At 40.1% G+C, this 27,060-nt stretch overlaps 1 protein-coding gene across 1 annotated transcript in view; it reads right to left on the minus strand.

The window, feature by feature from the left end:
* Iqch (IQ motif containing H) overlaps positions 1-27,060 on the minus strand; it is a 124,086-nt gene that overhangs the window by 39,575 nt on the left and 57,451 nt on the right. The window contains exons 9-10 of the mRNA XM_057767644.1: positions 20,903-21,023; positions 16,381-16,667 (exon numbers count right to left, since the gene is read on the minus strand). Of these exons, the coding sequence (XP_057623627.1) occupies positions 16,381-16,667; positions 20,903-21,023 (408 nt within the window). The remainder of the gene's footprint in view (positions 1-16,380; positions 16,668-20,902; positions 21,024-27,060) is intronic.

The following is a 27,060-nucleotide window of genomic DNA, read 5'->3' on the forward strand; positions in this document are numbered from 1 at the left end:
TTATGTTTGAGAAATACCTAAAGAAGAAAATGAGACCAAGAACAAGAGCCTGCTTTCCATTCCTGTGTCATGACCAACACCTAGCATGACGTGGGGAAGAGATCGTAGTTAAATCCCAAAACTTAAACTTACACCATGCTTGTCCTGTGACCCATTGACTACACTAGTGGGCATATAATCAAAGGAAAAAATATTTCTGCATAAATGTGCATGGATGCTCAAAGCAAAGATCATTTGCTTTTAATCTCTGAGAAGCAGTCAAGAACAAGTCAAGAGCCAATAACTAAGCTATAGTGTCTGCCCTAACTCTGTCTATAGTTAAAAAGGATCAGGACTCAAACAGCTCTATGTATGCCAGCTCTTTCAGTAAAAATTAGAAGTAGTTAATATCCTTTAACTGGTGGAAAAACAAAATGTGGTATAGCCATGTAATAGAATACTATTGAAACATAAAAAGAATGGTTGGTACAACCAACACCTGCTACCACATGACTGAACCTTGAAAACACTGTAAGTGAAAGGCACAAAAGACCACCCATTGTATGATCCCACTTACATGAGATGCCTAAGATAATGAAATCCATGGAGACAGAAAATAGTTCACAGTGGCTAAGGGAAAAGGAATGGGAAATGACTGCTAATGGGTCTATACTCATTTCTTGGTGGAAAGGGGAATAAAATAAATGTAAATTTGATAATGGTGATGGTTGCATAAGTCTGAATTGATGTAAAACTACTAAATACTTTCTTTGAAAAAGTATCCTTTATGGCATAAAGTGTATCAATAAAGCTGTTACACATGCATCCCCACAACCCAGTCTCTAGAAAGCCCACTGTAGTACAGACAATTGCACAATCTGTGTGTCCCTTATTTGAATGTGCTTGAGTATAAATGATAGCTGAATGATGAGGTCTGTGTTAAACCTCTTCTAAAACTGCACTCTGGGTTTACTTTAGATACTCTTTAAGTAGAACCTTATAAAGCTTTGCTATGTTTAACAAATATGTCACATACACTAAAGCTAACTAGTGGTCAGCAGAGGCTAATACACAGAGCTTAATAAGCAGCCATGGGCTGGAGGAGACAACAGCCCATTAGCACATGGTCATATGCATAGTATCAGATAGACTCTGTGCACTCTAAGGACACAGTATCACTGTTCTAAAAGCCGGGCTGGTTCTTCCTGTTCTGCACACAGGCTTTCATTTTGGGTCAGCTTCTGGACTAAGTTGGGCTGACTGAAAGCCCTGGAGTTTCACTGTGTTCTAAGTGTGCTGAGTCTTGTTTTCCCAATTGCCTTCCCTGGGTCTGCCCCATGGTAACCTTGGTGCTGAGTGGATTTCTAGCCAACAGCCAGAAGGTGAGGTCTTCCTCCCTCCCTTTTTTTCTATCCATTTCCCTTCCTGCTCCTCTTCTACCCAAACACTGTCCTGTTTCTTAATGTGTTGTTTCATCTCAGGAGAATACACCAGAAGGCTCTATTATTGTGGCTAAGCATCAAATCTGAGGTTGTAACTGTTTGTGCCCACTAAGTGTTTTACATTGAAAACAATTGTGAAGTTCCTTTTTTCATATTTCCTTCATTTTTTTTTTTGTTTATCCATTCACTTTCTCCCCAAAAGCTCTGGGGTGGCATATTCTTTAATATACTCTAGGTCTTTCATGTGACTAGAAGTTTCACATAGTTACTCCTTTGGAAACTGTCCTTGAGCTCTAGAAATGACTTCATGTTCTGCACATGTCTGTTGCAGAGGGTAGGGAACTCCACTGCAGTACTACCCAGTGGGAGAGACTCAACACATGCTTGCCCGGCCAGGGAAGGGCTCCGTTGTCTGTCCTGGTCATAGCTACTAGCCTTAGGAAAGTTCGGCATTCTTCAGTATCCTGCCTTCCTGTGCTTTCCTCAAGGAGGGGGTCAATGAGTTTCATTGATCTGTTTGGGCTTGGTTTTTGTAAAGGTTCCTTACGCTGCCTGAGCAGATTTCAGTGGTTGGATTAATATCATTTATATCCTTAGGAATTGGTATAGAGACTTAAAGAGGTTTAAAACAGACCTATATTAAATAGGTCCTCCAGGTCAGTTAGGCCTGTGACGTGATGGGCAGGTCAGCTTCTCAAGAAGGGGTTCTTTGCATTTGCTCATAAGGATTTGGATTCAACAGTCAGTCGGTAAATCTTATGTTTAAGAAAATGAAAGTATATGTTGAAAGGAATATACATATTGTTAAAACATTTCTATTTATGCAAAAGATTCATGTAATTTTATAAAGGATTTTAAGTGCTGTGTTAGACTGTACTAGTAACAGATGTTCAACCACATGTTTACATTGTTATTTTGCTGAAAAGTCATGGACTACCTGATATTTTACCTCTAAAACATGCCAATGTTATCACATTTTAAGTTAACTCAAGTTAATAATTACTAGAAAAACACAATTTAAAATAATAGAAAGGCTCTTAAATACCACCAATAGAGTCAAAAGATTTTGTTAAAGGAATTCCAGGCTCTTGTGCCACTTCTTGTTCTTTTTCTGCAAAGACAGATGGTGTCAGTAATTGCCTATATATTTAATTAAGTTAAAAAGCTACATAGTAAGGGCTTGGTTAAAAAACCAGGAAATTTTGTGTTATGAGCAAAGAAAGCAATAGAGCAGACACTGGTAACATAAGACAGCACTCCTAACCCTTAGATACTCAGATACCCGCATGGTCTGGAGTGTGGGCTGCATTTTATCCATCTAATTACAAGAACAATAATAAACCCACACTTGAAACAGCAGCAGCGGTGCTGTTATGTCCTTTACCAACTGAAGAAGAATGACCCTATCTGTGGTGGCCCTACCATTTGACCTAATACTCAATCACTTTTGACTTAATACTTGAGTGGCTACTCTAAACCCCTTTTATGCTATTTGCCTGGAATTTCTCACCTAGAAGACTGGATAATCATTGTGAAATTATTATGGGAGGTGGGGAGCAGGAGCTACTTGTAGAAAGTGGTTTGGAAAGCTGATTTAACCATTCTTGTGGTGTCTGTTTTCAATGTTCCCATCCCATGAATTCACCTTCTGGCTTAATGACAATATGGTGTTTCCAGCTGTGGTATAGTATATAGGCTGCACATTTAAACTCTTAAAGCTTAAAAATGGCTACCACAACACTGATTTTATTCCATTTCTCTTAGTCATTAACATTTAACGATTACCTTATGTTCTGAGTACAAGGATGGAATATATTAACAAAAATAGGAGTTGTGTTTTTCTAGCTTTAAGCAGTTCAACTCAGTTCAACAAACATATTGAGGAAATGCAAGAGAACAGACATTTTATCTGGTGTGGTCATGGTGAGGGGAGGGGATGGTGCTTACAAAGGAGTCACCATCAAGCCTATGCAGTACCACAGTGTTGTTGGGAAAGACCATAGGCTTTGTAGTCACGTAAGCCATGATAGGAACCCTGAATTAGCCACTACATAGCTGTGTGACCCAGAACATGGCACTGTAGCCTCAGTCTCCTCATTTGTAAGCTAGTGATAATAATTTGCCATGATTTCCCGTGACCATTAGAACTACGCCTCTGCTCAAAGAGACTAGAGGACTAAGCAGCAGCAGCTAAAGGGGGTTTAATTAAGGTAGGCTTCCATGTAGAGTTGAATTGCAAAGGAAGGGAATTTAAAATTTGCATATGCATATTAACAGACGGAAGAAAAAGGAAAGACAAGTTGAGATGAAGTAGCCTGTGAGAGGTAGGTAGTACAAGAATACATGTTGAAAATGCAATCACTAACCCTGCTTTTTTTAGAGAGTTACATGGATGTGATAAGTAAACCCCACAAACTGCCGTATTAAGATCTGGAGCAAATCATCTTGTGTATAGTCACTCCAACATTATGGTACAGAAAAAATAAACTTTGAGAGTTAAGGGCAGTTTTGTGGAGCCCATTCAACTCAACTGCAATGGACAACTTGGCTTAAAAAATGGGTAGGGGACTGACCATTTTCTAAAGAAAGCAGACAAATGGCCAGTAGACATATGAAAGGTGTTCAACTAATTATCAGTGAAATGCATGTTGGAACTGTGAGCTATTTCTCCACGCCTATTGGAATAACTATTACCATGTTGTGGAATGGTCCATTCATTCCCTGCCCTCCCCCCCCCCGCCCCCGTAGAGAGGGCCATGTGCTGGAAACTTGGCTCCCAATGTGATGGAATTTTTAAAAGTTATGTTCTAGTGGGAGGTAAGTAGTTCATGGGTGATCCATCCATGAATAGATTAATAGTGGTTTTCAGAGGAGAAAGGGTAAATTCTCTACAGAGCAGGTATGCTAAGGGAGTCTAGATTCCTTCTCAATCCCTCCTTTTAAAAAAAATCTTCTATTGTTATTATTATTACATGTGTGTGCATAATACATGATGTATACATGTGTATATGACATGTATATATACATGTGTGTATGACATGCAAGCCACAGCATATATGTGTAAGTCAGAGGACAACTTTCTGGAGCTGGTACTCTCCTTTCACCTTTATGTAGGTTCCAGAGACCCACCTCAGGTTGCCAGACTTGTACAGCAAGCATCTTTATCTGTTGAGCCATGTCTCTGGCTCTTTTACCTCCTGTCTTACCATGGATAATTAAAGGGAATTTTTAAACTAATGTAGATTTCCATGTGGAATTGAATTTTGAGTCATATTTTGAGGGAAGATTTAGTGATATTCCATTTGTATTACCGCCCGGTTTCTATGACAAACTAGTGTAGCTACTGGGATTAAAGGTGTGTGTCACCACTGCCTGGTCTGTAAGGTTGGCCAGTGGGGCTGTTTTACCCTCTGGTCTTCAAGCAAGCTTTATTTATTAAAATACAAATGAAATGTCACTACAGGAAGGGAAGGTATATTAACAGGCAAAAGAACAAAGAAAGGGAAGGAAAGAAGGAAGAAAGAAAGGAAGGAAGGAAGGAAGGAAGGAAGGAAGGAAGGAAGGAAGGAAGGAAGGCAAGTTGAAATGAAGATAACAGTAGGAGGTAGTAGCTGGGCAGTGGTGGCACACACCTTTAATCCCAGTAGTCGGGAGGCAGAGGCAGGCGGATCTCTGTGAGTCTGAAGTCACACAGTGAGTGCAAGGACAGCCAGGACTGTTACACAGAGAAACCCTGTCTTGAAAAACAACAACAACAAAAACCAGCCAATCAACAACAAAAACAAAAGGGTAGTAGTAGTAAGAAAATGCATGTGCATCTGGATGTGCTTTTGGCCTTAAGATGTTATCCACCATGAGACCCTCACAGGCTAAGTTCGGCTCCTGAGCTTCTAGCACTGTTGACCGAGTAAGTCTCTTTATTCAGTCTCAGCATTTTTTTTTTTAATAGTAAAACAGAACAGACAAATATAGCCATTTCAAGAACCAAAAGAGAAGGCTGGGTGGGGTAGCACCCAGAACCCAGGAAGCAAAGGTAGGTGAATTGCTTTCAGTTCAAGACCAGCCTGGTCTGCATGACAAGTTCCGGGCCAACAGAGCTGCATAGTGAGATTACTATGTTATTATGACTAGTTGTAATACAACTCTAGCCAGTATTGAAAAATAGTATGAAAGCTTTTAAGAAGTAAAAAGAATAGGGGGGATGGAAAGATGTCCCAGTGGTTAAGAGCACTGGCTGCTCCTTCAGAGGACCTGGGGTCAGTTGTCAGCACCCTTTTGGTGAATTCTAACTGTCTGTAATTCCAGGAGACTTCTGGTCTTTGTGGACCCCAGGAACACATGTGGTACATATACACACAGGCAGGCAAAACACAAACATAAAATAAAATAAACAAATCCTTAGAAATAAATAAAAAGAATAAAATGAAAATAAACACCTTTTTTTAAGAAATAAAAGAACAGAACTGTCATATGATTCAGCAATTCTACTACTGGGTATGGACCCAAAGAAAACAAAGTCATTATTTTAATGAGCTGTGCACCACTATGTCATGACAGCATCATTCATAATAGCTGGATCTTGAGACAATCTTTCAATAGATTAACAGATAAAAAATTGTGGTGTATATACACACAGATACAGACACATAAAATGGAGTATTAGTCAGCCATTGAAAAGGAAATCCTAACATTTGTGATAGCATGGGCAAGCCCAAAGGACACTATGATAAATGAGATAAGCTAGGCACAGGAAGACAGGCATACATTGTTTTACCTGTATATAGCATCTAAAAATGTCTACCAGGGTCATGAGGTAGGAGAATAAAGGAATGCTGGTTAAAGGGCACAGATTTCCAATTAAAGATGAGAAAGAGAGACCTAGCATATGGCATGGTGAATATAGTTGAATGATACTTTATGCTACCAGGGAAGGCCCCATGCTCAGGAATTGTTGGCCAACACAAAACTCAATGTAGTTTTGTGGACTTTTTGTTTAATTTTGCTTTGTTTTGGCATATTTGTCTAGTTGATCTTTTGTCTGTTTGTTTTGAATTTTAGTTTTATGTGTTTTTCCCTGTTTTTATATTTTTCTGTTTTTTTATTTGTTTGCATTTGAAAGAGAGAAAAAGAACATAAAGTTATATGGGGAGAGAGGTAGGGAGGAAAAAAATGAATCATATTGTATGAAAAATAATTTCTTCAATTAAAAAGCTTCAAATTTAATAAAGAATAAAAATACTATGTGATACTGTATGGCATTGTGACTGTAGTTGGTAATACTGTGTGCCTGAAGTCTGCCATACGGGAGTAGTTTCTCACAAACAAGACAGATATATGAGGTGATGGATGTGTTACCACCTTACAGTGTACATACACAATAGAGTATCACAGTGTGCGCCTTACAGTGTACATACACAATAGAGTATCACAGTGTGTGCCTTACAGTGTACATACACAGTAGAGTATCACAGTGTGTACCTTAAACACTTAGGATTTTTATTTGTCAGCTATACTTGATAAAGCTAGGGAGAAGGAAGGACAGCTTTGCAAGGGAGCACTCATTCTACAGAAAGTAAGGTGACAGCTGAAGTGGGGGAGAGTGTCAGCTTTGTTTCTGCCACGCTATAGGGCAAGGGCACACCCTTGTGTGTAGCAGGAACATTTCCCTGCCCCTGTTCACTGCCCTGCTGAATATTGCAAAAATGTGGATCTTCTGAGTAGTGCACAGACAGTGAGCATACCCAGATCTTCTCTGCCCTGGAAGTGTTTCTGGAGAGAGAAGTATCTTAGTTCTTAAAGGGAACAAGGATGTTAGAGGCACTGGAAAAGCAGCTAACAGAAACAAGGTTGCCGTGGTTTAGGATATGAAGTGTCCCCTCAAAATGTTCATGCTCTGAAAGGTTGGTCCTCAGCTGGTGGTGATGTTTGGGGAGGTTCTGGGAACTTTAAATAGTGGAGTTCAGCTGGAAGAAGCAAGTTGCTGAAGGCAAGCAAGCTCTTGAGAGCTCCATTTTTCCCAGGTCCCCGTCTATGTCTCTTTTCTTCTTGTCCATCAGGAGGTAAAGAAACTCCTCTGACATATGAGCCCACAATAAGGTTCTGTCCAAGTAAATGGGGCAGAGAAACAGCAGCCTGAAACATCTAAAACTACTCAAGTAAGTCTTTCCTCCCTTACACTGCTTCTCTATCAAACGACAGCAGTGACACAAAGGTGCCTAAATGAGGGTCACTATACATGGGTCCGCAGGCTGCTCACCTAGATCTGAGGGTTAGGTGACTCAAACAGGTTCACTATACATGGGTCTGCAGGCTGCTCACCTATATCTGAGGGTTAGGTGACTCAAACAGGTCACTATACATGGGTCTGCAGGCTGCTCACCTATATCTGAGGGTTAGGTGGCTAAAATAGGTCACTATACATGGGTTCGCAGGCTGCTCACTTATATCTGAGGGTTAGGTGGCTAAAACAGGTCACTATACATAGGTCCTCAGGCTGCTCACCTAATATCTGAGGTTTAGGTTTGAACTCAAGCTTCCTAAATTTCATGGTTTGTAACATAAGGAGGTTAATAAGACATTAAGAATAGTCACATATGGTAATATTGTACATATAGTAAAATTGGCCACTAGTTCACTAATCAATATAAATGTAATTTCACACTATAAAATTAGTATTCTATATGACCATTAATATCATGATAAAAACTTGTGTTTATTGCTGTCGTTCTCATCATCACCATTATCATCATCATTTGCATGTTGTAGGTCTTTATCGCTGACACAAAGATACACATTTAAAAGGAACAAGGCTTTTGTTTTACTGTTTCAGGATCCTCTGGGATCTACTTCCCCTTCACTAGGTAGTAAGTTGTGATTAACAATGTGCCTATTATAGCATTTAGAAACACTGACTAATAGGCACTGCTGTTTATACCAAAGGCCTATTAAATTTTAATTTAGATATACACTATTAACCCTCTTATATATAAATAAAATACCTTCCCTAAAGAGAAAAAGTAAATCTCATTGAGCTCCCTTAGTGAATTCCTTATATATCTTGAAAACAAAGATAAGGAGATGTTGCAAATGATATTACCAGAGGGGGACTGAGAGAGAAGTATTCATTCATTCATTTAATAAATATTTATTCAGCATCTATTATCTGCCAGACAGGATGCTAGGTGCTGGGTTTACAGAAATGAGCAAGAAGAAATTATGATGTTTCTGTAGACCTTGGGTTTTGCATCCTCTGAAATAAATGTATTCATTTTTGATGCTTATATATCACTTTGAGATGCTAATGCTCAGTGAGTTTTTAAAAATAATGCTAATTCGATTCAGACTCCACTCCCAGTCTGAGAACCTGCTGAGGGTCTCTGTGACAGTTTTGCATGTGATTATGGCATTTGATTTAGTAACAATAGCACCTTGCATATATGTGCTCAGCCTGCCAGAACATCCTGTGAGAAACAGGGCAAGAATTCACTAACTAATGACAGACCAAGGGCTCATTGAGTGTCTTAAAGTATCACACTAGCCAGTGTGAAGAGAGAGGCTGACACTCATGGCATCATAGTGAGACATTTTTAGGTGATTTTTCTGTTGCAGGGTGAGACTATACATTTAGGATCCCAGAGAAACACTTTTTAGAAAGTGTTTGATATGTACATGCATTGAAAGGTCTCTAATACAACTTGCATTCAGAGATGGGACTCTGAGGATATAATTGTGATATGGATGGATTAAACCATCAGTGGATTAAAAACGTGTATGCACTATTGGAGGTATTAGAACTGTGGGCCTACTTGGGAGTCATTTGGGGTCAGGTTTGAAGGATGGAGTTTGTCCGCTGCCCTTGTGCATGATATCAAACTTTGCTTCAGGCTCACAGCAATGGAGCCAGCTAGCTCCAGATCAAAGCCTCTGAAACTGTAATCTAAGATAAATATTTCCTCCCTTTATGTTCTTTTTCACATATATCAGCTGCAAAAAGTCTGACCAATGTGATATGGCATATGGTCTGATATACATCAGGTACTCCATTTTGTCTTTCCTCAATTTTCATTTTGTAATAAGTTTATATTTTTTGATTACCTTATTGATGAAGGGCCATTACTAAGCACTTTTAGCCATTTTTTCATCTCAACTCTTTTTTTTTTTTTTTAAAGATTGGATTTAGGTGGGAGCACAGTATAGTGATAGAATTCCTGCTGAGAGCTGGGCGTTGGTGGTGCACGCCTTTAATCCCAGCACTCGGGAGGCAGAGGCAGGCGGATCTCTGTGAGTTCGAGGCCAGCCTGGTCTACAAGAGCTAGTTCCTGGACAGGAACCAAAAACTACGGAGAAACCCTGTCTCGAAAAAAAAAAAAAAAGAATTCCTGCTGAGAATGAGAAGCTTTGGGTTCAATCCCCAACACAGCAAGAAACGAAGATTTAATTTCCTATCCCTGTTTTATTTTTAAATATACCTATCAGCACTCATAAATGAGGTTTTTCCCCACAAAGTTCACAGTTAATATGGCTGAAGAGATGGCTCAATGGGTAAAGTGCTTGCTGCACAAGTATGAGAATCTGAGTTCAAATCCCCAGCACCCATGTAAAAAGCCAGATGTGGTGGTGTCTGTCATCTCATCACAACCTTTGAAAATTGAGACAGAAGATCCCTGAGGTTTATTGGCTAGGCAGTCAAATTCCAGGTTCAGTGAGAGATCCTGTCTCAAAGTCACAGTGGTGCATGCCTTTAAATCACTTGGGAGGAGGTGTGAGGATTGGCAGTAAGCCTGGTCTACACACTGAGTTCCAGGCCAGCTAGGACTATATGACACCCCATGTCAGAACAAAATAAGGGTGGAGAGTGATTGCAGAAGACAACTGATGCCAACCTCTTGCCTCCACACACAGGCATACCCATGAATGAGCACACACACATGCGCACACACACGGACATATACACATTCATACAGTTCACAGTTATCTACAAGCAAAGAAATTTTAAATCTGGGATTTCAACAGCCAGTGTCTTTGACAGTTCGTTTAAACGTTATATAAATACATATTTATATAAGGTAAAATATGATATTTGTAAGACACAGATTATCATCTTTCTCCATATGTGTTCTGTATGTTGGTCTTGTTTTGTTTTGTACCACACCCTTTACAACCTCTTCCTACTTAGAGCACATTCTTTCTTACACTCCTTCAATCTTAATTATCCTTCAGCTCCCATTCCACCTCTTCTGTAAAAACCTCCCTGATTGCTCCAAACAGAAGGGACCTTGCTCTTATCTGAATGCACACAGCAAGTGTTGTAGCAGTTAAACTGACATTACCTTTCTGATGTCTCTTTTATTGTTCTTTGAAGTTGTCAGTTAAGCCTTTTCTTGTGATTCATTTTTCCAGATCGGCTTCCCAGCTAGACCATGCACCCCCTCAAGGCAGGCACTTTCCCATCTCTTTTTATCATCTCTGCAGCTTCTCTAGCACCTGCTATAATGGCATGTGCATAATAGATGCTCAATAAACACTTGTTTCATTAGTTTTCTCCATAAATGAGTAAACTCCAAAGATCTAAATTTCCTAGAAGTTTATCTTTGTTCACTCAACAAGGGACATCAGAATAGACCCCCAGAATGTGTTTGTTCAAAGAATATGCCAATCTCTCCCCAACCTAAAGCTTTTGGAGGTACTTGATGTTCCTGCTAGAACAGGGCTGCCACAAAACTGTCTTCTGGAGTATCATGTATTCTGCATGCAGTCTCTAAAGGCCTGGATTTCACATTTCTAGTTTCCTGAAATCTCTGACCTATTACCCTGCTAGAGACTGTCTGTACTGTGCTCCACCAGCTCCACTTTCCAAGGACCAGCTCCCTCCTTTTATTCCCCTACAATGCTGTGTTCTATCTGACTTTCCCAGTTCTATTTATTTGTTGATTTATTTAGAAACAGAATCTCAGTATTTAGCCCAGGCTGAATGCCTGGTGTCTATTATTTAAATTTTACATTTCCAAAGACCATTTTCTCATTCTGCTGCTTTAGACCTTCATCTTTATCTCCTGAAGTTATGACAGAATCTTTACCTTCTGATCTGGAGGGTTTTTTTTTTTTTTTTTAACTGCGGGCTTGTCCTTAGTGGACCCCTCTAATTTATTTGCTTTTCCTTGGCCCTAGTTCCCTTTGCTTCTCTCATGCCAGCATGGTAAGTTATAGGTCCCAACTGGAGCTACCTAGCAAAAATCTGAATGGATGTAGGCACCTCAGTTTTCTGCTTCTCATATCTATTCTAAGATGTATGTATATAAATAAAACCATGTACGTGAATGTGCTTTGCAGACTAGAACCCTCTATACAAATCTATGATTATCATTATTCATTTCTTTCTCTGATTAGAAATTTAACACGTCTTTATTTACTCTTGAAAATGCAAATGCAGGAACTAGGGTGTAGTTTAGCATATACAAAGCCGTAGGTTCAACCGTAGTACCAAAACAAATGAACGAATATAAACACATACATTAATTAAACTATAAAGGGAAATGCAGAAAGCACAGAAAACAAAATAGCAGCCAATTTCTGTGTTACTTTCTTAGCCCTGTTGTAACGAATTGCCACAAGCTCACTGGTGTAAAGTGGCACAAATGAATGGTTCAAAGTCAGTAATGTAGTGTCCTCTCTCTCTCTCTCTCTCTCTCTCTCTCTCTCTCTCTCCCTCTCCCTCTCCCTCTCCCTCTCCCTCTCCCTCTCCCTCTCCCACTCCGTGTCTCTCTCTCTCTCTCTCCAGCCTTCCTGCATCCTTAAAATGAACCTGAGAGTAATTGGTCCCTAGACATTCCAAATTCCCATCTCACTGTTGAATTCAGAACAGTCATATCTGCAAAGTCCTTCTGCCATGTAAGGTACCATAAGGGACAATTGTTCTGCCTATCATAGCCTCAGTCCTCTCATACAGAAAAAAAAAAAAAAGATATATATTTTAGTATATATCTTTAGGATCCTTTTGCTTTGTGTATATATATATATATATTTCTTCTTATAAAATTATAACATTTACAGATATTGTTTATGATTTGCTTTTCAACCTTCTATTACTATATTAACACTTTTAAATATCTTCAAAAACATGAGTTTTAATATCACAGTATTTGTTTCCATTTATATATGATACGTTCTTTAAAATTTTTCTATTATTACAATTTAGGCCATTTTGTGATTAATATATCTATATAAATCTTTGTGATTATTTGTCATAATTTTTCAAAAGTGTATTTTATTAAAATTTGAATTTGCCAGTATAGAATGCAAGTATTATGAAAACATCACTAGAATAAATAATTTTCTGAACTGAAAATTTACTTGGACATTAAGAAAACTAAGACCAGGGAAAAACAGTAAGTCCAAAGTAATACAACAGAAAATAGTTAAATTTGACCATTTGAATTAAAGTGTAATGGCAGATATCACAGAAATAACACAAATGGCAGGCTTTGGTGTCTGAGTCCATGAGGTATGGTGGGGAGCACACATGTGCCGAGTGAAGAAAATGGCAGAAGTAGTTGGGAGACTGGATACAAACGACTAAATTGAGTAAGTGAGATGTATTGAGGCTGAAGAGACTCAAGTTCCTTACTGGTGGGTAAAGTGTTTATCCTTATTTTTAAGCATGGAAAAGGTGTAGTTTAGAAAGAATTTTGAGACCGGTTGAAAACCGGTCTCGCTGAACATAATGGACAATGAGGACTACTGAGAACTGAAGAACAATGGCAATGGGTTCTTGATCCTATTGCACGTAATGGCTTTGTGGGAGCCCAGGTAGTTTGGATGCTCACCTTAATAGACCTGGATGGAGGTGGGTGGTCCTTGGACCTCCCACAGGGCAGAGAAACCTGCTTGCTCTTTGGGCTGAGGAGGAAGGAAGACTTGATTGGGGGAGGGGGAGGGAATGGGAGGTGGTGGCGGGGAAGAGGCAGAAATCTTTAATAATTAAATTAATTAATTAATAAAAAAATCAGCAAGAAAAAAAAAGAAAGAATTTTGAGGCATTAGAGTATTATTGAAGATATTTGCAGGAATTCATAGTGTAGTATATGTTCTGGTAGATTTATAAGTAGTTACCTCTATATGGGAAAGGACAGATCGGAGAGGAAGTATTTGCAACATGTAGATCGACTAATGAGTTTTTTATATATAAAAATCAACATTTTCATGATAACTTAGTTTAAAGGGGACAAAAACTATAACCAGATAATTATTTTTATGACCAGACATTTAAGTGGAGATAAGTAGAAGGGCTGACAAACATGAGAAGCTGTTCGTTATCAGTAATAAATACTGATTAAAATGAGATAATGTTCATTATCTGTTAAACATGCAAGAATTGAGAGGCTGAGAATATGTCCATCTCTTCACTGGCATCACGGGGAGGCCAGTCAGAATATTAGGGTGCTATTTGATATCACTTGCAAAACTGTTGGAGAATATGCCTGCTTTTGTAAGTTAAACACAGAAAACATATTTCCTTTGCTAATGTAGGAATACCCTTTGAGTGGCCACTGGGAACTTACTACAGCACCTGTGACCATGTATTCAAATATTAGTGAAGGAAAACAGAACCCATAATATGATAAAATCAGAGAATCTTGGGTTTAAATAAATCCATTTCATTCATTTCAATGATGTTTGAGCTCTTCTAAACACTTGAAAACACCTGCTTGCATGTGCTTTGTGCTTACTCACCCAACAAATATTTCCTGAACACCTGTCTGTTGACCCAGTGCAGAGTTACTGCTTAGCAAACAATAGGGAGCACAGGAGACATGCAGAGCTGTGTCCACCGAGGAAGACAGATAATCAGATGATCACACAAACAGGTCTAAATTGCCACTGAGACAAGTGATAGGAGAAGTATGGTAGATAATAATATGAGAAGCCAAAACAGTGATTTTGATGTTGCCAGGAAGTCTCTAAGTAAGTATGGCCTGTGCTGAAATAGAATATGTATTTAATATATAAGTATATATATGGAAGAGGGGTTAACTCAGTCAGAAAAAAAAGGCAAAATGCAGAAGCAGGGGGTGATTCATGTCTGTAACTTTGGCGCTTAGGATGCCAAGACAAGAGGATCAAGTTTGAAGCCAGACTGGGGCTACATAGTGAGATCCCGATAAGAGCATTTCAGGCTGAGGGCAGCGTATTTCTGGCAGAGTGTGCTATAATGAACAAAAGAGATTGGGGGAGGTTGTGTGGTGGATTCAAGAAAAAAAAAGATCTGAGATGAGAAAGGGCTGGTCAGATGCACAGGACTGGTGTGGGGTATCTTTTCTCAGAAGTATATATAGGTGGTGAACTCAGGAAGGATCAACATTGTGTTAGGAGGAGATCCCTTTCCTGTGTGCATGTCTTCCTATATCAAACTCAAGTAAAAACTGTCAGTGAGCTGTGACCATAGTTTCATCTTCTCTGCCACCCCAGGAACCTCAGACTTTATCTTTTTTTTTTTTTTTTTTTTTTTGGTTTTTCAAGACAGGGTTTCTCTGTAGCTTTGGTGCCTGTCGCGGAACTAGCTCTGGTAGACCAGGCTGGCCTCGAACTCCCAGAGATCCGCCTGCCTCTGCCTCCCGAGTGCTGGGATTAAAGGTGTGCACCACCACCGCCCGGCCTTTATCCTTCTTCCTAGGACAGGTGCTTGTGAAGGTACAGTCTCCTCCCACACCCTTCCCTGCCAGTCTAGTCTTTCACCAGGGGTGTGGTTTCTTTCCTCCTCCTTCCCTAGGGAAGTTTCTGAATGCCTTTCAGTCTGTCCTTTATTCTGTCTTATGAATCTGGGAACAAAATAGAAACCCATTAGAGACAAGTGGAAAATGGTTATCCAGCAAACCCCAAACTACCCTAAACATAAACTCTTGCTGTTAAACCTTAATCTGACTTAAATAGCAGATAAAACTGAACAATGAATATAAAACACCTACACTTTATTTACACTAGAGGACATTGGAGGGTGGGAAACCTCAAGCCATTTCAACTTTAGCCAGAAGTCTAGACACCCAACATGAAAAGCAGAGGAACCAAACATTACAAATTGAGTCTCATGAAGTAATAAATTTAAATATTATTATTCTAGGGGAAAAAAGCATAGAGAAAAAGCTTTAAAATATTTATAAAAATCAAATATGCAGAGTCACAGACTATCACACATGTAATCTTGAATAAATAAAAGCATATTATGGAATATATGTATATATAATCTCTAGGATGCTTAAAAACACAGAGTGGAACTATATATTGTTTCTGGTACCTCCGTGTGCACTAAAAGCATAAAGATGTATAAAACTGTCAACCCTCTAAATTTAAGATGGAAGTCTCCACCTGTTCACAAGGAGGAGGAAGAGCTCCATGTTCAGCAAGGGGTACCCAGGGCTGGAGGGTGCTGCTGATGTCATTTTATCTTTCAAGTGAGGAGAGGGCATATGATATTGATTGCATGATTACTTAGATCTTTTTGTTTTTAAAGTATTTCCCAATACATGATTTAAAAAAAAAACATTGATAATCTGAATTGTTAGTGAACTATTGGCAAAAAAAAGATCAGATATAAGACTCTTAACTCATTTCTGGTTATTCATTTTTCTATTTAAGAACACACTTTAGATAGGTTCAGTCCCTGGACAGTGTAAAATAGTTTCTCAATAAGATATAAGCATAGCAATAATGGACAAAAATGAGAGACCCAGCTAACAACTGTGTTGGATGAGTTTCAGTCATTCAAACTTCTACTTTGCACAAATGTTTTAACTTTGACCCTATTTATAGACAGAAATCCTGGTCTCCTTTAGGTCAGCATGGATAGCACAGATATAGATTTACAGTCAGCTCATCAGAACATAGTGAGTACTGGGTGCTTCCGGATACTGTCTGCTGCATGGGTGTAGAGTGTTTTAGTGTCATCTATGCCAACTGTTCAACTTACCTGCTGCTCTAAGGTGTTTGGATCAATAAAAGTCACCAGATCTATAGAAAAGTAACCAATCACATCTTTTTTTCTGCAGGCATTTCCAATTTGGAGACACAAAGAACTGAGAACTCGGGGATCCACTGAGGTCTGAGGCATGGTGGTACCAGAAGAAATAAAGGGGCCGTCAGCATGAAACTGGTCCCCCGTTGATAGTACCCTGACTTCTCCATCAGGCTCTATCAACATGTCTACAGTGAGGTTGGTGACACTGTCTGCAGGTGGGTATCCTTCAATCACGCCACCTGGGTGGAAAACCATGGAGCAGATAAAAGAACACAGTCAAGAGAAAGACCCACTTGCAGGAGGAAGAAATAATCTATGTTTTGGTAGGGGGACTCGGGCTCAGACCTTGCACTTGTCATCTTGGGAAACTGAACAAGTAGCTTCAACCTTTGACTTGCTTTTCTTTACTTATAAAATGGGGGACATAATTCTACATCACCAAGCTGCCCTAAAGTTTAAGAAGTTGTGTCTATGGTATTTAGTCTGGTTGTTGACACATGGGAGGGCTCAGTGAACAGTAGTCTTTATTACAATCATGATTACAAACACCTTATAAATGCTATATTTGGAACCACTCATTACATTAATGAAGGATCCAAGGATTATGGGTCAAACCCCTCAAGGAATTAACTCTCCACTGCCCACTGTTGGTATCCTAATAACCAGTGCACTCTTTCTGTCTAGCATTATTACTTTTCTAAGGTTTGACAGGTGTGGGCTTCTAATAGGCATAGAAAACACTGGCCGTCATGCTGGTCATAGAAATCCTGTAGAAAACCAAACATAGAGACTGGTGACATGGTCCAGTTGGTAAAGTGCTTGCCACAAAAGTATGAGGACTTGAGTTTAAATCTCAGCACCCTTGTAAAAACTGGTGTGGTGACATATGCCTGTAGCCTCCGTACTCGAGAGGCAGAGACAGGAAGATCCTTGAGGTTTACTGGCTAGCGCATGTAATTGAATCAGCAAGTCCTACGTTTTGTGAGAGACCCTGTCTCAAAAGTAAGGTGGAAAGCAATCAAGGAAGACACTCAACATCAACCTCTGGCCTCACATGCATGTACATTCAACCTCCCGCCACACACACATACGAAGAAAAAGTGAACAAGTACCAGGACTTGCTGCTTTTGCTAAGTAATAGTTGGGTAGTGATTTCTGTCCATCTCTACAAACCACACTTGAAGCAGGATCATATATAGTTAAATTTTGAGATTTTTAGCTGTTCTCAAAGGCAGTCATATAAGAGATATTTTCATTCAGTGCCTATAAGTTTGATAAGGGGTAGCCTAAATGAATGCTAACTTTCAGAAGGAAAATGATTTGGGGGGGGGGCTGCATATTCGGTCTCTACTTTATCTGCTGGCTTGTTCAAGATGCTCTTCAAATGAGGTCTGCTATAGTATATAACAACTGAATGCCAGTTGCTGGAGATTTAATAAGATGAACATAACCAAACAAAAAACAAGCAAACCAGTGAGTCTCTGTAGTTCAGGTAACTTGGTACTTTGGCTGTCACTGAGGATAATGTATCAGTATCTTTTATGATTTACAATATCACTTTGGATACCATGAAGTTTTGAATGAGAAATATCTCCCAAGGCTCATATAGTTAAATACTTGGTCCTCTGTTGGTGGAGTTGTTTTGGGGCTTATGGAGCCTTGGAGAGAGAACATCGTTGGTGTAGCTTTAAGAGATTATAGCCTTGCCTACTTTCACTTTGATCTTTCTGCTTCCCACTTGAGGTTGAAAATGTGATCTCTCAGTGTCCTATTCGATTGTCTGCTTCCATTCCTCCCTCACTATTATTGGCTCTCCCCCTGGAAGCAGAAGCCAAAATAAACTCTTTCATAAGTCATTTTTGATCATGGTGTTTTATTACACTGGTTACAAAAAGTAACCAATCTTGATATATTATTTCAAACATGCTTAATTATGTTGTCTTCTTAGCATCAAGACTTCAGTCTTTTTCCTTTCAAAGCAATTAAATTTTTTCCCAAGAATGTATTGTCTTTAATATAAATCTACGACAGTGTAGAAACCAAATCTGTAGCACATTTTGTGGCCATAAGCTCACTCAAGAGAATAGAAGTGGGATGAAATGGGCGGTTGGTGGAAGCTGGTGAGAGTCAGGAACATGGGGTGATGTCCTGCTCAAGTCAGAAAATACACAAGACCTCCTGCATGCACTAGGGTTAGGGCTCAGGCCCATCCAGAACCTTACGTGTGACAATGGTTCTCAACCTTCCTAATGCTATTCTCCAATACAGTTCCTCATGTTGTGGTGACTCTCAAGCATGCAATTATTTTCTTTGCTACTTTGTAACTGTAGTTTTGTTACTGTTATGAATTGTAATGTAATATCTGATATGCAGGATATCTAATATGTGACCTCTGTGAAAGGGTTGTTTGATCCAAAAGAGGTCATGACCCACAGACTGAGAACATTGACCTATAAGAACCATATTTTAAAATGTACTGAAATTATAGGATATAAATATGTTCCCATTCACTACTTATCTGGAGTGTTATTTTTTCCAACATCTCTAAGTCTCAGTTTCTTCGTCTGTGAAATTGGGTTAATAAAGCCTGTTCTGCTTCTTCTCCACAGTGTTTGTGACATGACTGAGGAAGAAGGAGGGAGATGGACAGGGAGAGGTGAAGGTGAAGCCTTAGCTTGTGGCCACATAGCTCAGGGGAAGTAGAGCTAAGGGACTCATGTAAAAAGAAATGGTAAAGAGCAGTGGTTCTCAACCTGTGGGCCAAGACCCCCTTGGGAGCTGAACAACCTTTTTACACAGGGGTCACATATCAGATATTACATTACAATTAATAACTGTAGCAAATTTACATGAAGTAGCAGTGAAAATAATTTCATGGCGGGGAGACAGCACAACAAGAGGAGCTTTATTAAAGGCTCCACAGTTAGGAAGGGTGAGAACCCCTGCTCTAGAGGAAGGATTTTCAGGCTGGTCTTTGATTATGTGAGCTTCCTAATACTCTGTCTAAGAGAGACTGGAGGTCTTCATGGTTTTACCTCTTAATTTAAATCCCTTCTAAATTTGTTTATTTGCTTGCTTGTGGAAGACACTGTGTTTTTTTTTATTTTTATTTCAATTACAAATGGGGCTGACTTCCTTATTTTCTCTTTTCTGTCCAGGGGTTCATGTGGAAATTTGTTTATTCATATACTTACAGAGATGAGAGAACACTGAAGGTACCTTAACACACACACACACACACACACACACACACACACACACACACACACACACAGAATCCCCCCTAGCATTCCTGTTAGATGGCTGGCATCCAACCTCTTATTTAAATAATTCATTAATAGGGCATCTGCTACACTGTTCTCAGCCAATGTATTCTACAGCCAACAGGCCTGTCCTTTCTGACAAACCCCTTTCATACATAGGGCTGAGTCCTGCTCCCAATGAACAGATTCACTGGCCCTGGCAAAGACTCCTGCAGAAACATAGGGTAGACTTTTATGGCCCTTCTATGTGTTGGCAGATTATCTGGGATGATCTAATCTTTCGTACTTTGGGCTCCCTGTGCTTCAAATAAGGGTGATAGCAGTACCCACTCAGAGGATTGACAGGAGGATGAAGTAAGTTAATGTGTGTCTACTTAGGATGATGTTGGCATATAACAGCTACTGTGTGCTATTACTATTGTTCAGTTGTCATAACATGGCAGCATTACCAGTTTATCATTATATATTGAGGCCAGTGTACTGTTATCATCATCACATGACCACATGACAGCAGTAAGTTAAGCAGATTATGTGCAACCTCCTAGAGAGGGGAAGCCTTTGCCTAACTGTGTCCTTGTGTGGCACCCCAGAGGCCTCTGGAGCTGCACGTAAACTTAGGTCTGTTCATCCTCTCTCTCATCATTGACTTCCCAAAATGAGGATGAGGAAGGAGAGGAATATAAAAATAATGGAGGCTGGTTTTGTTCCTAGTCTGTACAGGATTCTGGTTTGAAAATGTTACCTTTCTGAGCTAGGGCATTTCTGCTCTCCTAGAAAATGAGAGGGAAAACTAGATCTAGTAAAGGCCTTTGTTTATCAGTCTGTGATAGAAACGTTCCTATTTCTAACCCCGAATTTTCCTAACTACTATATGCAATAAGTAACTGAGGAAACTGGATCTCTGAGGATTGTCCAAGGTCACATGGGGTTCATTGGAGAGCCGCCCCTCAAGACAAGTCTGGTCTAAGAAACGCCCAGAGTACTGAGTTCTGCATGGCATGCCTGGTATGCTCAGTTCCTATTTACTTAAGAGGCTGGGTGCAAGATAAATATTTAGGCAGTGCTTGAAAAAGAACAAAGTCAGCTGCAGAAGCATTTTCCAAATCCACATCGACTGATGAAGAGTATTTGAATTGGCCCTGGCTTGACCCAGAACCAGAACCTCAGCTTGTAATACTGACCCTCAACAGAAACTTTACAGTCTTATTTACCTTGAGTGAGAAACGTTTGGAGGAATTTCCTCCACGTTGGGAACCGTTTCTCATTGACTGGCTGTACGTGCTGTGCTAAAATGCCCGCCAGCTCCTCGGAGATCTTCACCAGAGCTGGCTCCTGCAGAAACAAATTAAATAGAACCACAAGCAATTTTACTACAGAAATGAAAACTGCTTGTGGAGTGATTAAAAACCAGGCCTCCAACAGGCAAAAAAATGTGGTTACTGTTTACCCAGAGCCAGAAAGCCATTTTGAGATTGTTCTATTTTTCCAGCCATTTCACTTTTCATATTTCAGTGTGAGTTCCCCTCCCTGAAATCGATGCTAATTGTGCATATTGTGTCCAAAAGGCACCCTGTACTGGTCGTGAGGAGTCCAGGCTTCAGACTCACTTCAGCCCCGCCTGCAGAGTGGCTTCTACGTCTCCACTCTGAGCCTCAGCTTCACATTCTGTAAAATGTAAAGCTGAATAGCTTGTCCCTTAACTCTTTTAGATGAGAATACTTTTTATTCTATGAATCTAACAGCACTTGAGCTTCGGAGGAACAACGGAGTTGGTGAGGTCTTTGCCTCTTTAACCTGTGCCCACTCTGTTGTAAAAGCTGCCTTTTACAGTGTTGATAGGGAAGCCTAAACTCTTGGCTACGACTGTAAAGGTGGGATTTTAAAATGTTTCAGTTAGAGAACATGCTCTACGGTCAGCCTTAGTCAACCTGAAATCCCTGCAGATCACAGTGTCACCTGTCTGGTTATATAGCTATCATCGGTCAGATGATCCAAAGACAACAGAGCCTCCCATCAGGAGTGAGAACAGAAGGAAGCTCTATAATCAATAGGAAGTCTATCTTTTTATGTAAAAGGTGTAGCTTGCTATGATAATTTCTTTTCTATCTAAGTTATAATGCTTTTAAGACTCATTAAAACTTTTCAAATGGAAGCCACACTTTAGACATTATTTCTATCAGGTGCAGGGCAGGGCACTACATATAAACACTTTGGTGCTCAGTATTCATCATGTTCTAACGCAGAGCAGGAACAAGCAAAGCTCCAGCTTGCTCCAGGGTCCCAGGAAAACTCTGAATCTGAGAGAAAACTCTAATTTGTAAGCATCCGCTCTAGGGACGGGGCTGGCTGTAATACTGAAAATCATCTGTATACTCATTTTTCCAATTTCCCTAACATTAAAAGGTGATTCTCCTCTATCCTCTGCCATCTCCCGATTCCTTAAAACATTTGGTTGATTCTGTTTTAATGCTCACTGAAAATCCAGACTAAAAGACAAATATCTTAGAGTTTATGATAGGCAGGTCCAAATAATCTGAATTGTTTCTAAGTACCTGGAAACTCCTGGCTGTATCATTAGTTAATCTTAGTAAGTGATTGGCATACAAAACAAAAACACACTCAGAAGCAGAGTGTTCTGGCCAACACAAGGTACAGAGTCCTGCTAGGAAGGGCTAGGGAAGTCTGCTCATGCAGTAAACCTCTGCCTTGACGTGTGGAAGCAAGGAAGACGACAGCCGAAGCAATGGGCCTTCGCACTCCATACCTGTACACTGTACATTTATTCTCATTTTACTGCAAGCTTACTGATAGTGTCAAAGCTTCATGTGCAAATTATGAGCAAGCAGCTCCAGCATAAGGAACCCCTCTGCTCTCTGAACACCCCACATTCTCTAGCCTCACACTTGTTTCAGTTCACATTCTGCCCCATGGAAGAAAACTGTCTCTGAACAGGGGGCAGTGAAGGCTGGCTTTAGAGTCTGCCTCTTTCTGGAAAACTATCCCAGAGAAAAGAAACCTCACAGCCCAAGCCTCTCTTGGACAGGTGGAAAATTCTCTTTTTATCCCGCCTTGATTAGAGGGACTTTTCTGTCTCTCCCACTTTTGAAGGGAAGTGGAGCCATCTACTCAGTTCCATGTGTGCTAGAGGGCAAGTTTTACAAGGGGGAAATATGGAAACAGTGAAGAGCAGATGAAAGCCCTGCAGCTTGATTTAGACCAGGTGCCAGATCTTCAGCAGAACGCTAGAAAAGACTAAGTTACAGAATAGAAGAGGTGAATCTCTCAATAGACTTCCTCCTTACTTCCAAGGAACCACCTGAAGGACTTTAGAACCACGAATTCTGCCTGGGTGGATGTCACAGGATTCCCTGCCTCTAAGGACTTCAGAAAGATAAATGAGGTGACATGTATGGAGTGTCACCTCAGCTGCAACGTGTATGAGAGTCAATAATTAACTTACAAGGCTTCTGGACACAGTGTCCGGTGCCACTACTACTTCTGCTTACAAAGTGAGTCATTCTACCACAATGCCTATCATTTTCACTTTGCACAAAACCACAACAAGGAGGTAGATTTATAAAAGAAAAATCTGCCTCGAGAGTCTGGAGGATGCTTCGTGTCCCATCAGCTGAAGGCACTGACAGGGTGGCATTCAGTGGAGATTCTGGGGCACTCAGAAGCAGCTTGGGGGTCATGATTAGCTCTCTAAAGACATAGTGAAGAAAAATGGGGTCGGGAGGGGTAATATTAACTATCTAATTTATTTCTAGTGGGATGTATAAATCTTAAACTAATACCTTAGTACCTATGGCCTTTGTGCCAATGAAGAGAGACTTGTTCCCTCACCTCTACAGTGATGACAATGTGGGCCTTGCAGCTCACATACTCAAATAAGGGAGGGTGTGCATGACAGGTCTATTTATGTCTGTTTATCATATGCCTGCCTGTCTTCCTATCGTCAGCCGGGAACAGAAGTACATTTTTACAAACTTAGGATGTGGAATTAAGTTCTGTCTAGTGAATAATGACAAGGTAATTAATGGGTGAAGTAGCAAAACTTGGGCTTAAACCCAGTTGCTCCCAGTGTGCCATAGCAGAGTGGGATCTGTTCCTGTAACAGCCATCAGTGGCAGGAGATCAACTACAGGTGCTACGGTAAATACGGGGAAATGGTAGGATAGATATCTTCTGTTGGCTACCCAGCATTTATGTCCCCTCCTTCAGGTTAAGTTCCTTTCAGGAACTGTTCTTCCCTGTTCTTTGCTATGGAAGAGTGATTGAGGGGAATTCCACTCTCACCTCCAAAGAAATGTAGCCTTGTCCTTGCACAATGGCTGGTTCAGTAGAGATGCAACCCAGTGAGGCCAGGCACTTGCTAGAAAATGCTTACTGGGGCCTCTGGAAAGAGTGTGTGATCTGAGTTGCTACGAGGTGAGATGCTCTCTCTTTCTATTCCTTGGACCAAGAAAAAATTCTGGAAGCTAGCCTTAGAAAGAAACCAGCCTTATGCATAGTTCAAAGGAGAGACGGAAAACTGTGGAGCCAGTTGGATTTCCAGATAGCCAAGGCCAGTTTCTCTTTATCTGGAAATCCATTTGAGTTGAGGTTCTGTTAGTTGAAACTTAAACATTTTAAATGGATGCAAAAAAAATTGGTGGACCAAAGCATGTCCCCACAATCCACAATGGTAGTTTTAAGCCAGTGGATGCTCTGCTAACCACATGCTGCTGACTTTCATTCTGCAGTCAGTAGTGAGGTTTTCACTCATTACTTTCCACTACAACAATTAGGAACAGTCCCTCTTTAGGGTGCAAAAATATGTTGGAAGGATGAAGAAAAAAATGAAAATGTCTCCAGCAAGTCAGAAACAACTCTCCGTACTTACTTAAAGTTAAGGACAGCTTTAATACTCCATGTTTAATTGTTAATGGAGAATTTAAAAATCAAAAATGCCAAGTTTGCCTTCGATGAGATGGAAAATTATGCTGCAGTAGAAGGTAACATAATGTAAAACAACCAGCATTACCAAAGCACACAAATGTTTTTGGTATGTAAAATTGCTTTGTAAAATATTTGCTCCATCTGCTAAAAGCAGCAAAGACAATTTTCCCTTGATAGCTAATGGCCCATTTCGGGTGTGTGGCAAGTGATTCGCTGCAGTGGCGGCTCTCATTAAGCAGAGTGTTGAGAACACGGTATATAATTCCATACTTATGTAGCATTATCCACTCACTGCTTCTTGAGGAGCCTGTCCCTCATTATCTAGGCCTCCACCTTGCACCAACATGCAGGCCTAGCAGTCGATTTGACTGGAGAATCATTTCGTCCAACTGAGGCACATATGTCGCTTCCATTCTGAAGCTCAGCACAACTGTTTCACTGCGACCACGAGCGCTGGAGAAGTTCATTCCCTCTCCACTTTCCAGCAGGCAGACTGCTGCTTCCCTTTCCCCTCACCACAGGGAGCCATGCTTTGTTTGTTTGTTTGTTTCTAGGTCCATCCTGTTGCGCTGCACGCTGGGGGTTTCAATAGGTAAAGATTAAGTGTTTCTAGAAATTCTTAATTGAACTTTCCATATACACAAAAGGAGGGAAAAATTCTCCCTCCCCTGACAAAACTGCCATTATGGAAAGCCTGATATATGCTGCCCTTTTTCCTGGTGTATCTGTGATTTCTCTCTTTAAAAGGGTTGTTTATATTACACCCCAGATTACTTCAACATCTGCTAAAGGGATGATTAGAAATAAATGCAGTAACCCAGGGTGGTTTAAAAAGAGAAGAATATGTTCATGTTTGGGGAATGATACTGAAGAGTACTTACCGGAGCAAATGACTGTGATAGACAAATATTCTTACCATTGCGAAATAGTTCTCAAGGAAATTATACTGAACTGTAAGAATGACAATCAGTAAATACATATGACTGTTTAAAATATTATACAATATTTTAAAATGAAAACCATGTCATGTTTAAATCAACCATAAATGGAATTAGTCATAACTGTTACTTCTGGAAATAGGTTTCTTCCTATCAACGTAGAGAAATGAAGCTGGTTGGGAAAACTGTGCACACTGATGGAAACTCTTTAATTGTAGATTGAAGACAAAAGGAAATACACATGTCCTTTGGATTTGATTCTCGTTACTTCTTTTTGTTTTGCTTTGTTTTTCTGTGTAGCCCTGTCTGTCCTGGTATTCTCTTTGTAGACCAGACTTTGATTCTCATTCAAGTATGGGAAAAGACTGAGTTCCAGAAATGAGACTGAGAGATTATCAAGAGACTTTTGTGTTTAATCCTATACAAAAGGAATGGGCTAGCAACATCGTTTTGTAGTCAAGAGAAGAGCTGGACCATTTTAGATATTTCCACACATCAGATACAAGGAGTCAGGAAGATGGAACAGCACTACAAATTGATTGTTCTCCTTCCACAGACCTTGCACAGGATGAGACCAGTGAATCCCACAGTAGGGGTCTGTTTTGAGTCTGGCTCAGTCACACAAAGTCCTAGACTTCTCAAGGGCATCCCTGACTCACCAAGGGGCACCGAGGACAGATGACCAGAAGCACATGGCATTCAGAGAGCAAAAGCTCACTTTGAATCTATTCCACAGCCTGAGCCTGCTCTGTGGTTTTCACCAGAGCAGACAATTCCAAAAGGACTCCAGCAGGACCTTCCTAGATGTGAAAACACTAACCAATTTTCCTTCTTCTCATCTTTTGCTTTATTCCTTCCTTCCACGCTGTTATTGTGAAAAACTGGCAGTTAAATTCAATTGATTCAAATTTTTCTGGATCCATATGGCCGCCAACCCTGGAGCTGAAGTAGTGGCAGCGCCTCGCCACTGTTTTCAAGCATTTGCCTCTCCTCCAGTCCCCAGATGGTGGGAGTAACATTTAAACCTCCTTTTCTCTGCCTTGTACAATAGACCTTGGCACCATTTCAACTGTTTACTCCGGTAATTAACAGCTCTGATACCACAACAATTACAACTCCTCCACTCTCCACAATAATGCTATGAATTAGTGAGAGCTAATGGCTGGAAGGTAGAGTGTTTCCAGACTGTGAGATCTGTGCATTTTTAGAATAAAATAAAAGGTACAAACAGCACGCTTGCAGTAGACAATGATTACCTAGTAATTAGTTTACACAAAGCTTCCTATTTAATGGCAAAACGCTGTAATTAACGTGTGACAGAAAATCAAAGGGTACTTTGTAAGCATATGAAAAATTAACACTGCAGGCCCATAGCTTTATGTACTGATTAGAAGCATATTAAATCAATAGGACACACAAGCCAACAGCTTGTATAGCTGATTATTATAGGTCCTCAGAAGGGGTACCCTGGCTTTCATTTAACTGGGGAG

The sequence above is a fragment of the Chionomys nivalis genome, chromosome 4, assembly GCF_950005125.1.
Source record: "Chionomys nivalis chromosome 4, mChiNiv1.1, whole genome shotgun sequence".
Lineage (NCBI taxonomy): Eukaryota > Metazoa > Chordata > Mammalia > Rodentia > Cricetidae > Chionomys > Chionomys nivalis.